We start from the raw sequence: 12,500 nt of genomic DNA on the forward strand, positions 1-12,500 counted from the left end.
AGTTCTAGAGCATTTACCAATTAGTTCTTATATCAGAGTATTTTATTAAGCCTATAATATCTTGTCACGAAATGCCATATTCAACTCATTGATGTCCAATTTTTACACGGATTGGGTTTTATGAATTTGGTGCTAGAGTAGAAAGTTGACCATATTACCATTGATGAAAAAATCTTGCATAATCTTTATAAGGATTTTTGCTAATATAAACCTTTAATTTTAAAATCACTAAGCCTGGCTTTTTTAACAAGCTGAATGGATCCCAAAATTGTGAACAGATATTAGAAAATTAGAAATTATTTTAAACGATACTGTACATCATTAATTTCTTGTTAAGTATAATCATTTCATAGTTTATTTTATTGTTATTCCATTACAAACATTCCAGCGTTGTGGTGTTATTTTGAGTAAAGTTATGAGAAATTATGAAATTGGTTATAAATTGAGTTAATTAATGTGTGGAATGTGTATCTACCATCTAGACAAGGTAGTTTCAATTCCAGATAGCTTAATATAACGATACTTTCCAAGAATGTCTTTTGCGATAAATTTTGATAGAAGTTTGTATTAATAACCTTGTCCTTGTGACATTTTGGCAAAATTTATAACACAATTTTACATTTTTTTTTCCATTATTGAGAACAGGGATCCATAAATACCTTGAAGAGAAAAAGAATACCAATAACATGTTATTATAATGCTTTGTCTGCAAGTTCATTTAAAATTATGAAATAATGTACAGTATTAATTTATTTATGAATTTTTGCCTCCTGATATTACAATACAAAGTTGGTTTTGGGAAAAAAAATAGTTTAAATTTAGATAGATGCATCAATCACAATACAGTACTTGTATTTAACCTGCTTTAGTTTTTTTTTTTTTTTTTTTTTTTTTTTTAACTTGTATATCAAAATAATAAAAATTACTTTTTTATATGTATTTTAGGCAAAGGTTTGCATGGTTGATGATCTAGGGGAACTTACTCCACTTGCAGCAGCTTATGCACGTGCAAGAGGTGCTGACCGGATGTCATCTTTTGGTGATTTTGTTGCATTGTCTGACGAGTGTGATATTCTCACAGCCAAGATCATATCAAGGGAGGTAAGTTATGGCTTCTGCAAAGAATCTGTTATGATGAAAATAACTTTTTAAAGCTTATGGTATGCAGATGCACTTTGGTAATTGGGGCAATTCTGTAAATGGTATTTCCTAACATTTTCATAACCCATTGGTGGGTGGTTTACTTTTTGAAATGAAATATGTATGAATATTCATTATCTGGGAGTGCTGATTTTCCAAATGATACAAACTCTCCAGTACTTGATTTAAGTCACTAAGCAGTAGAGGCTATGTTGCTTCTTGTATTTATTTTATTTGAACTACATGAAATAGTTCTCAACTTTACCACCAATTTTTTATATTGTATTTGAATATGCAATTGTTGCAGTTGAAGAAATATCAACTAAAAGTTGCTAAATCTAGTAAAAGTATTTCCTTCAGTATTGTAGGATATGGTTTATCTTATACTGTATCTCATCCCTGATAATTTTTTTTTTTTTTTTACGATTATTCAAAGATTATTTGGAAGTCATCAGAGACCTTGGTAAAAATTAATAATAAAATGTATTTATAATAAAGTAGTGTATAGTTGTCGCAAAGATTCCTAGCGAAATAAGCCCCACCCCCTGATGATGTCGTAACCAATTACGTTGTCTCCCACGTTCGTAGCAATCCCAATACATCCCCTCAAAAATTTCAAGCTGTTAATGTGGGAGACATGATTGGTTATGGCGTCATCATGGGGTGGGCCGTATTTCGCATGGAAGCTCTATGGAGACTATAGCTTTGATTAATATGTACTACGGAATTCTCTTGATTTTCTGACACGTATTCTCAATATCGCAATTGAGATTATAGTACCCTACAGTAATTGATGTAATAGTTTCAGTGAATTTAAAAATTTCCCTTATTTCAAGAAAAATTGAATACAAAGGGAAAAAACTTGATCATTCTAAACAGTCGTAGGTTTTCCAGGATATTGATTTATCACAAAATTTCTAAATACAATGCCATATGCTATTAATATTATTGGAGCTTAAACTTTTAATGATTGATAGAAATGAGAGGGCCTCGTATGGTGGTAGACCCATCAGTGCACCTCACGGTATGAAATGTAGATAAGGTTTAGAGTTCAGATAAGGCATGAAGGTTAACATTGGGTCATGGAACAGTGTGAAAGTTTTTGTACATTTTAACTATATGACTTGATTTGTAATATATATTTACTGAACATATCTATAGTTGAGGTTTATACATAATAGCCTATGAGGTGAAAAAAAAAATATTACACCATTGGCCAACTCATCTTGAATTTTAATGGGAGATGATATGGATGAGGAAATTTTAGTATAAGCATTTGGTTTTGAAATTTGATTCATGTCTGCATAATAACCTTAAGGATTAAAATTACTTTGGCCAAGTAATAAGGTCTTGCATATTTTAGTTTGACGATTCTCTTTAATGTAATTGATTTTTATTTTTTTCAGGTGTCTGATGGTGTAATTGCTCCAGGTTACACACCAGAGGCTCTAGAGATACTGAAGAAAAAGAAAAATGGTGGTTACTGCATACTTCAGGTAAAGTGAAACTTACTGATTAAATACATTTAGATAAAATGTTTATTAATATCTTGGGGTAATGTTAGAAGTCGGTCTTTTCATAGACATTATTATTTTATTTATTAATGCATTTTTCTCCTGTTTTAAAGGTACTTTATTAAGAAGATATGCTTTAAGGATGTAAAAATTCAAGCAATGGGCTTTCTTTCAGTATTAAAATTTTAGGGAAGCAGTTATTTAATATATGTGTTTATTGAGCGTGGGAAATAATTTCGGTAAGATCTTTGTAACATGTTTAGATCCCAACCTGAGAGATTGTAGCACCAAAATCTGGCACCAACAGATCATAAAAATGCAGCGTTACCGTTCATCAACCATCACACGTTAAATGCCATTGTTGTCCATTGTGTTTGTCATTACCAATACCTCCTCAGTTTTCTAGCACTACACTTGTATAGGATAGTAGGTATACCCTAACTGAAATTGCTGAATAATGATTAAAGTAAAGACAAAACTGTAATGCAATAGCTAGGGGGGGGGAGCAGTACTGTATGGCTTAGGGTGTACTACAACCTGCCTGCAGGTCTCACTTTAGGATGAGATAAGGGGGATTTTTCACTAAAGCACCACAGATGAGAATGTAAGAGGCAATTATAATCTTAAGTTTACAACAAAACCATTTGAGATTTAAAGTACCTTTAACTAAAAAATCTTTGTAGTAAAATATAGTAGTTTGAGACATACCGGTAAGTATTTATAAATAATATTTCCCGAGTCATTAATCCAAATGAGTTTAAAACCACCAAGTTTTCAATATAGTTTTTGAGATAATTTTATATTGTTGACAATTTTCTTTGAATATTACATGATTCCTAAAAATGTCAATAATGAAGAGGTTATAACAACATACAGTGACTACATACAATATATACAGTACATATATATTTTATTTTTGTGTGATAAGCTTTAAAACGACAATGTTGGTACAAGTACTTTTATTTTCAAATAATACAAATTTTCTTTTCTCTATCCATGGAAGGAATACTGTATGTTACATCTAGAATATTTCAAACTAGATCATTCACATTGAGAATACTGAAAAATGATTGCTGTACAAATAGTTTTCTTTCAGAAAGCTGAAAAATTATTAAACTGCACACATTACCATATTTTATGTAAATGGAAAACTGCTAGTTAAGAAGTGGGCCATCATTAATAGGAAGAATTTAAAGAATATGCACTTAAAATGACTATTTACAAACACAGTATGTTTGTTTAACAACAACAAAACCTTTTTAGTATTCCCAATTTGTAATAAAGCTACAAGTTAGACTGTTTATAATACTGAATTGAAACAACAAATACTCATAGAATAGCAAATTTACAAAGACTTTCCTAATAAATAAAGCTTCTAGATTGTAACTAAAGGGAGATTGTAACTGAAGGGGAAATGTACAAATATGAATAATCTATCTGCTCAAACTACATAAACAGGCAACAATTTATATATATACCCAAAGGATAAAATAGGCACTTTCATTGACAATTTAAGTGAATAATAAATAGAAGGATTTATATCAATTAACTATACTGTAATACAGTACAGGCAAATCACAAAAGCTAACTATTTTCCAAATAAGTAGTGTACCTGTATGGATCATCATGTGCAGTCATTTTATGATATATTGAGACTAAAGTCATATAAATCTTATCTGTTTCTTCTGACACCGAATACAAAATTTTCAGCTCTTTACTATGGAGATATATTTTGGTGACAGCGGAAACTAGCTGTAAAACTTTTATTGAGGAACTACTACCCTCCATTAGTTAGTGGAGGTGTAGACCAACACATAGTAGCCAACGCCAGCACAAGACCCTTTTATTTTGCCTTGGAGGAGACTAGACGTTGTCAGTTCTATTCAGCTTTATTCGATTTAACAACCATAATAAAGAACAAACTTGCCTAAAATTTAAGATTTTCCTTTCACTTCATATGGAATGGATTTCCGTACTTGTAGTTTACTGTAACACACACTGCTTCTGCTCACCTTCATTCCTATAACTTCGGCGTAGGCATGTGAGCAGAGGCAGACTGAGTAGCTTCGGGGCTTCCAATCGGGGGAGGAATTCTTTTCGGGGAACTTACCAACTAGCTTCGGCTACGTTTCACAGGCACCATGCTATGCCGACCTTCAACTTGAGCTCTGCTCATTTACGGGAAGCAGAGCGAACTTCCCGGTGGTCCGCCTACAGTTGTTGGGCAACTTTGCTGCTGTACAGCAATCTTCTTGATTGCGGGGAGAATTGCCGCGTTGGTCGCCTTTCCCGCCTACGGAAGAGACTGCCTTCGCCTGAGTGGGTTTCCCCCTCGAGGGATTCCTCCAGCAGAAATTGGATTCCTCCATGCCCTGATCTTGCTCTTCAGAACTTGGTGGCGAAGGAGTTAGGTGACTGCTTGCAGTTTCTGCTCATCGCTGCTGTGCCCTCAGGGTTTTAAAAGTCTTAAGTGGGCAATTTCCCTTGGGTGTTTTCCACATATGGTGATGCCTGCCGACCACTTGCAGTTGTCGACTCTCCCATCAATGAGTCTCGTAGGCTTTAATTCTTCAGGGTTATTGCCAACATCATGCCATTGGGCACAACAAAACTCTTGGAGCATTGTGAGGCCATGCCATTCGGGACCTTTGCCTCATGGTTTTAACCTCTTACCAGGAGAAAACGTCTCCTAGGTTATAACTCGGTGGAACACAACAAAGCTCATGGAGCTTTATAAGACCAGGAACTCCGGGACCTGGCCTCAGTTTTAAACTCACAAGGGAGAAAATAGTGTTCTTTGATGAGAATGACGAACCTAACGCTCTAGCTCGCTTAACCTCTTGCCCAGTAAGTTTAGGAGCCGAGGAACTAGGAGCAACCACTCGGCCCCTCAGGAACCCTGTGAGTAGTGATCTTTCTCTTAAGTCAAATGTTCTTTCTTTCAATTGAATCCTCCAACCCTTGACCTTGGTCAGTAGACACAGTATCTGGGCGGTACTGGCTGACCAGGTATCCCAAAGTCTGTCTCAGTTTCTGATGACTCCGAAGGGAAGACTAGTTTCTCCTGAGAAAGTTCCTGGTGCATCTGGTCTTCTGCAGCCGCCTTTCTCTCCTCTTTTTGAGCAAAGGCCTTCTTCTTTGGGAGTGCAGAGACTTCCTGCCATCCTCCTGCAGAACAATTGGCAATTCTTTGCCCATACTGCTTCGGTATATGGTAGAGTAAGCCAACTACACGATCAAGGGAGAACCTGTTCTACTAATCCGACAGCTTGCACCAACAACGTAACCTTCTTTGCGTACTGGTGTGCGAACAGTCTGCGCTCCTAAGAGAGGTGACAGCTACACGCCGATCTCCTACAGGAGAAAGGAGGAGTAGAAGTATTTTCTCCAGGACCCTCTAGTTTGACGAGAGAGAGAGAGATCCTGGTCTTATGGATGAGCCTTGATCACTGATGCGCACCCAATCACCTACACTCGGGGGTACGCCTCACGTACTTCACTTGTCGCTCTTGACAGCATGCTACACTCTGGCAGTGAGAAAACACGATCAGTTAGAACTTATCTTGCATATACAGTATGCGGTGTCACAGTTGCACACTACCTCGGTGGCGTGCCCCTCAGTGTGCTACGCGCATGTTGCAAGCTCACCTGCATGCCAAATATGGACTTCACCTGCACCTCAGTTGCGCAATACTTTGCAGGTGGCGAGCTCACCTGCACGCTAAGTATAGACTACGCGTGCACTACAGATGCGCACTACCAGGCCAGTGCACTCTCAAGCATGATATGCACATGTGGAAAGACAGCAGGGACAGGTAGATGGCGTGTCTCACCAAAGTGCTGACACAGTCGGGGATTAAAGACTTGGGAAGTGGTATGTCCCTTCTTCAAGTGAGACTAATTACAGGTGCACTGATGACTGCTCCTGCTGGGGCACCTGAACTTCTGAGTTCTTTGGCCCCATTGATAGTCATAGCTTTAGTCTCCTCTAGTGGCAGCTGATCCTTTTGGTGTTGGCAAAGATTCTACGGACTGGCGAGTCGAATAGGATGAGAATGAAAAATTGGCCCCGAGTCGGAATGTACATATTACCAACCTTCTCGGTTGAATAATCCTCCTCCTCTCGTTTCCCCACGTTCGATGCTTAGGGGATGCATCGAAAGGGGTTTGGCTCATCTGTTGCAGCACACCACTTCCGGACTATGGTCCGAAGCTGAGCAACACTGCCACATAAACCTCGTAGAGATGATAGAAGCCTTTCTAGCTCTCAAACACTTCCAAAGGCGCCTTTCAGGAAACTGCAGTGTTGATGAGTGATGCCACAGTGGTGGGTTACATAAACAAGCAAGGAAGTATTTTTTCATAGCCCCTCTGCCATCTGGTGGTAGAGATAATCAAATGGACAGAAGACACTCAACTTGGTGACCCTCTCAGCTCATTTCATCCCATGTAAGAGAAACATCTTGGCGGACAAACTGAGCAGGAAGACTCTGATAATTGGCACAAAGCGGTCTTTGAAGCAACAGATAAACAACAAAGTCTAGACTTTGTGGGTCCACTGACAATAGATCTATTCGATTGTGTCTCGACTGTAAACTCCCGGTGTACTGCTCCCAGTACCAGATCCCCAAGTGTTCTGACAAGACGCTTTTCAACACCCATGTGAGATGTCTATAGGTTTTCCCCTTCTGCCTAGCAAGGAGGCTTCTGAACAAAGTACAGACATTGCAGATCCTATCGATGACACTAATAGCTCTGGTGTGGCATTGTGCAGAATGGTTCCCAGACTTTCTACAATGGAAGCTCCCTCCATTTTCTGAACTACTCAAGCAATTACATTGTCCAGATTTTCTGCAGAGCAGTAGCTTCACAAGTCTTCACACTTGAAGGTTATCCAGCAACTCTCTTACCACGAGGTTTTTTGCAACCAGTTGCAAGAAAGATGGCTGGATACCTCCAAGAGTCCTCTATTGCTGTCTACCAAGTGAAGTGGTCTATCTTCTGTGGTTAGAGTCATGGAATAGGCATCCCTTCTCTCAGGGCCACTATTCCTACAATAGCGGAGTTCTTGTTATACCTCAGGGAGGAAAAACCTGTCCAGTGTTGGCGGTGAAAGGGTATCGCTTAGTCTTGAGTCTCACCTTTAAACTAAACGGAGTGGACATTTCCTCCTTGGCAGAATTATCCCTCCTCGTATGTAGTTTCGAGCTATCAGGCCCTCCGTCAGAAGTCGGAACGCCTCTGTGGAATGTAGTATGATAACTACAGTCCTTGGAAGGAGTGCCTTATAAACCTCTTGGTCGGTCCTCAGATCGTAGCCTGATGCTAAAGACTGTTTTTCTCTGGGTGCTTGCCTCTGCAAAGAGAGTCAGTAAGCTACATGGTCTGTCCTATGACATCGCCCATTCAAGGGGATAGGGGCAAGTGACACTCCACTTCGTCCCTTTATTGCTAAGACTCAAAATCCAGCTGTAGCAGATCCTAGATTCAGGGCCTTCTGGATTGAATCTCTCCGTACTCGAACAAATGACCCAGATTAACTTATGCACTGTTAGGGAACCGAGGAAATACCTTAAAACTAACTCTTCGAGCTTTGCTTCAGATCAATAGATTGCTTGTTTGAACTGTTAGTCAAAAGAGGGGTTACAAGGAACTCACCTTATCTCTTCCTGGATAAGGAAAGTGATCGAACGAACCCTCCAAGCAGACTCTAGAGCTCACAACGTCAAGGGTGTTAGTACATCCCTGGCGTTCAGAAACAACTTCGTGATGCAGGTCTTACAGGCGGCAGTGTGGAAACAATAGTCTACGTTCTCCGCCCATTACCAGCAAGAAGTATCCCACAGGAGCCTTGACACATTTTCCATAGGTGATGTGGTTGCTGCACAAAACATGATCAATAACACCTCGGCTCCCTTGTAGGACAAATAGCAATCAGTTGAGGACAGATGTTACTTGCTGGTAAGTCTAGTGTAGAGGTGAGTATGACTGGCCTTTTTATATTTTGTTCTCCCCTCTCTAGGGGCTTGAGCAGTCCAAGGAACTCTACAAGCAGACCACCTCTTAACTGTAGGTGGGTATCATTGTCCCTTGTGAATCCGAATATATGCATGTATATTGTTACGTCTCCAATCTCCCAGCAAGGTGGGAGTCTGATAACGTCCAGGTAAGAAAAGCATAGTTCCAACTGGTCTTGCCTTGATGAATCGCCTTGCTTGGTTGTCAAACCTTTGCACCATAGCAAAGGCTGTTACCTCTCATTGGGAGTTAGCGAGGTGATAGGGTGTGCTCTTCCACAGCTCGTGCAAAGCACAAGAGTCACACCCCAGGTCAGTGACCAGCCTGTTGGTCTTGGACTTCCACCCACCTACCAACGTGAGTCTCCATAGTAAAGAGTTGAAAAGTTTACATTTGGTGCTGGAGCAAATGGCATTTGGAAATAATTTGTATTTTTCCTAACCATACAAACCTGAAGTTCTTTACCCATACTAGCTTGCCGGTACCTACCCTCAGGAAATCCTGCCTGCAATTGCCAAATGGCTTGTGTTGGCTACTATCTGTGTAGTACCTAAAGTTTTACGGCTAGTTTCAGCTGTCATCGAAATATATCTCCATAGTAAAGAGCTTCAGGTTTTTATGATTAGGAAAAATACAAATTATTTTGATTTGTCATTTTTAAAACCGTAAAGAACGTTAAAAAGCTTGTGTCATTGATGTAAAGGATGACTTTATGTTAGGATATATGAAGTTTGTGAGAATTTCAGTGTGGTACCTTAAACACAAACAAAAGATGTGTAGAGTTTATTAGGTATTCACTAAAGGTTGAAGGGAGAGAATAAGAAAAAACCACAGGCTTCAGATATTCATGTTGCTGCCCATTTGCTTTCTAATGTGTAAGCTGAGATAATTGGGATTGCATCTTAAAAGATTTGGGGATTGATCCCAGAGGAAGAGAGGTTCTTTACATTGTAAAGTAAGCTTCCTTGACATCTTATTAAGGAAACTTTTGTATATAGGGATGGGACTCAAATAATTTTGAATAAGTTCCCTGGGGAATTAATTATAATATTTGTATCTGATTAAGGTCGATAAGGAAGATTGATACTATATGTAGTACTATACTGATATAAGCTATTTCCTGGTAATGACTTTGGATTAAGAAAACTGTCCTGTATGAAAGTATTGTGTATAATGTAAGACGGTTGTAAATAAATTTTTCATAATTTGTAATATTACAGGTTTGACCTTTTGTAATTACCATATGTATGAAAAGTTCTTGAAATACGGTACAGTATACAAAATGTTTCATATTTGAATGTTTTTAGAAATACAAATTTAAAGTGGATAGGCATATTGCTGTCTTGCTTGTATTTGAGAAGAACTTGAAGGGTAACTGGAGGGTCGACTTGAACGGTCAAATTTCTTTGGAAGCCTAATCAAAGTAACTGGGGCACTGTGAGGTCTCCCCAGTGAATTAACATATTTTGAAAAAATAGACTTCTTTCTTTCTGCAAACATAGTACACTTGGAATATTGAGGTAGTGGAAAAATTTGTGTTTTGGATGACGGGTCATGTTTTTTCCAAAATTTTGTGAAGAATGTGCGTTTATGAAATTTCTGAAGTGCATTTTTCAGAATGGGGCTTTGATAACAGTGCAAGATAGAATGAATGCCTATGAACAGTGTCATATATATCAAAGAAATTATGACAAGCATACCAGATCCTATGAAATAAACAGCAGTTTGAAGTGCTAAAAAAGGCAAATAAGCAATAACATAAAGTAAAATTAATCTATGACTACTTTGAACACACCTCTGACACACTGGATGAATTTTCATTTCTGCAAGATCATTTTCTCTGTCCTTCATAGTTTCAGAAGATGAATAAAAAGTGCTTTGGTCAGAATCTCTTTTCTTGGTTTGTGAAGTTTGGTGAATTGTATCAACTAATTCTCTCCCAAAACTTCTGGCAGAATATACTCTTCTTGATGAGTGCTTATGCATTGCACGTTTCTTTCGGTTTTTTAGATTTGGTGTACCATGTTGGCTTGGTGTCGTAGATAAATCCCCCATATATCCTGTGCACAATGAGTCTTGAAACTCGGTTATTGGAATTGATGGTATTGAAAGACACTTTTGGAAACCTTTCTGGATTTCTTCAGAATGGTCTAATGCATTGGTTAAATAGTTCTCAGGTTTTAGCTGGCTGTGATATGTTTTAGTTAAAGGAGTTTGAAGAATTGGCCAGTGATTCACTATCTTAGGGATGTTATTTGAATGCAGTGTTGTTTCGTTAGGTTTTGCATGGGGTAAATTTTTTATTAAGCCTTCCTCATTTTCAATAGAAGGAAGCCCATGGAAATAATGATCTTTAGCTTTCCAAGCATGATCATTATAAGATAGATTTGTCTTTGGTGATGATTCCTTCACTAAAGTAGTTTCATACATCCAAGTGGCTGCCTTAGAGTTTATGTTGGAATTACTCACAGCATTGGGTAGAATAAAACTTTCATTTTGGAAAGAAGTGGCTTGGTCTGCAAGAATATGTTTTTGTTTATCATCTTCAGTTATCTGGTAGAGATGTTCACTTTCAGGTTCGTTACTACATTCCAGAAGTCCAGTGTTTGGACACTTTGTTGATACTTTTTCATTTTGATTATCTAAATCTTTGGATTTATTTGGTATAAAGTAGATAGGACTGTGGATATCTTTACAGAAAATACAATGATTCTTTAGTCTGCAAATCTGTTTTATCATGAGATGATTTTCTGTATTTTTTGAGTTGTCAAATTTATAATTGGGTCTATAATCTTTATTTCCACTTTGAAGACCTTCACTTTCAATCTTATATTTATTGCACATATTAGGGATACTTTGTGATGGCATTTCACTTTTGTGATGCTGTGTGTTATCTCTATCTAGATAATGCAGTTCAAGTACATTCTCAGGATTACTGCCAAATTTACTAGAGACGGATGTGTTTTTTAATAGAAGGTGATTATCGTGTGAATTATGACAACTTTCCTTTATTTTTCGTATGGTTAATAAATTCACCACAGTGATGGTGATAAGACCTATGGTTATAGAAACAGCTGTTATAGGAAGTATTTTTTGTAAAGCTATTGCGATTAAGTTTAGTGAACATGAACTTTTGAAGTTTACAATATCCTGTGATAGAATACTTAGTATTATTCCAAATCCAATGATCCAGAGGGCAAGCATATAAAAGTAAAATGCTGCTTTCGTGTACTGTTTTGCCTGAGCAGTGCTATGAAATTTCCACCACCGTAGAATACTTATGATTGATAAACTTCCAATTGATATGAATGTAACTAGTATAAGTGATGGAGATATAAATATGCACATCACAGGTGATATTAAGTCTGGGAAAAGTATAACCATTATAAGAGTAGGTGGACATAAAATGCTAGCCAAAAGATTGGAAACTGTAAGGCTCATATGTTGCAAGAAGAATGCCTTTCTTAAGAAATCTTTACAGAGTACTGTTAGGACAATCATATTGCTTGTGATGGAGAATATCATTAGGATAGATAAGAATATAGTGAATATAATGGATGATGCTGAATAGATCCCATGGTTAAAATTACTATTTGGTGTTGTCACACCATCCAATCTTTGATGATATGATGGCGATATGCTTTCAATTTCTGGACTATCCACAGATGTAGCTGGAGACCAATATATATTTGTAGTGTTCATCATACTGATTATTACATCTTTTATTTTAGTGCTGTCAATTAATTCACTTTGGTCTTTTTTACTCAACGGAGATGATTGGCTATTGTATGAAAAAGATCCATGCATCATGCTCTCAAGTGTAAGAGT

General features: G+C 37.6%; 2 protein-coding genes across 2 annotated transcripts in view; one reads left to right on the forward strand and one right to left on the reverse strand.

Annotated features, from left to right (window-relative positions):
- The window catches only part of LOC137631749 (bifunctional purine biosynthesis protein ATIC), a 71,805-nt gene that overhangs the window by 21,008 nt on the left and 38,297 nt on the right, over positions 1 to 12,500 (forward strand). The window contains exons 7-8 of the mRNA XM_068363677.1: positions 946 to 1,101; positions 2,547 to 2,636. Of these exons, the coding sequence (XP_068219778.1) occupies positions 946 to 1,101; positions 2,547 to 2,636 (246 nt within the window). The remainder of the gene's footprint in view (positions 1 to 945; positions 1,102 to 2,546; positions 2,637 to 12,500) is intronic.
- LOC137631633 (uncharacterized) overlaps positions 9,460 to 12,500 on the reverse strand; it is a 3,626-nt gene continuing 585 nt past the window's right edge. The window contains exon 1 of the mRNA XM_068363506.1: positions 9,460 to 12,500. This exon is cut by the window's right edge and continues 585 nt beyond it. Coding sequence (XP_068219607.1) covers positions 9,990 to 12,500 — 2,511 coding nt within the window. The 3' untranslated portion in view covers positions 9,460 to 9,989.

This window comes from Palaemon carinicauda, chromosome 40, assembly GCF_036898095.1.
Source record: "Palaemon carinicauda isolate YSFRI2023 chromosome 40, ASM3689809v2, whole genome shotgun sequence".
In the NCBI taxonomy this organism is placed as follows: Eukaryota; Metazoa; Arthropoda; class Malacostraca; order Decapoda; family Palaemonidae; genus Palaemon; species Palaemon carinicauda.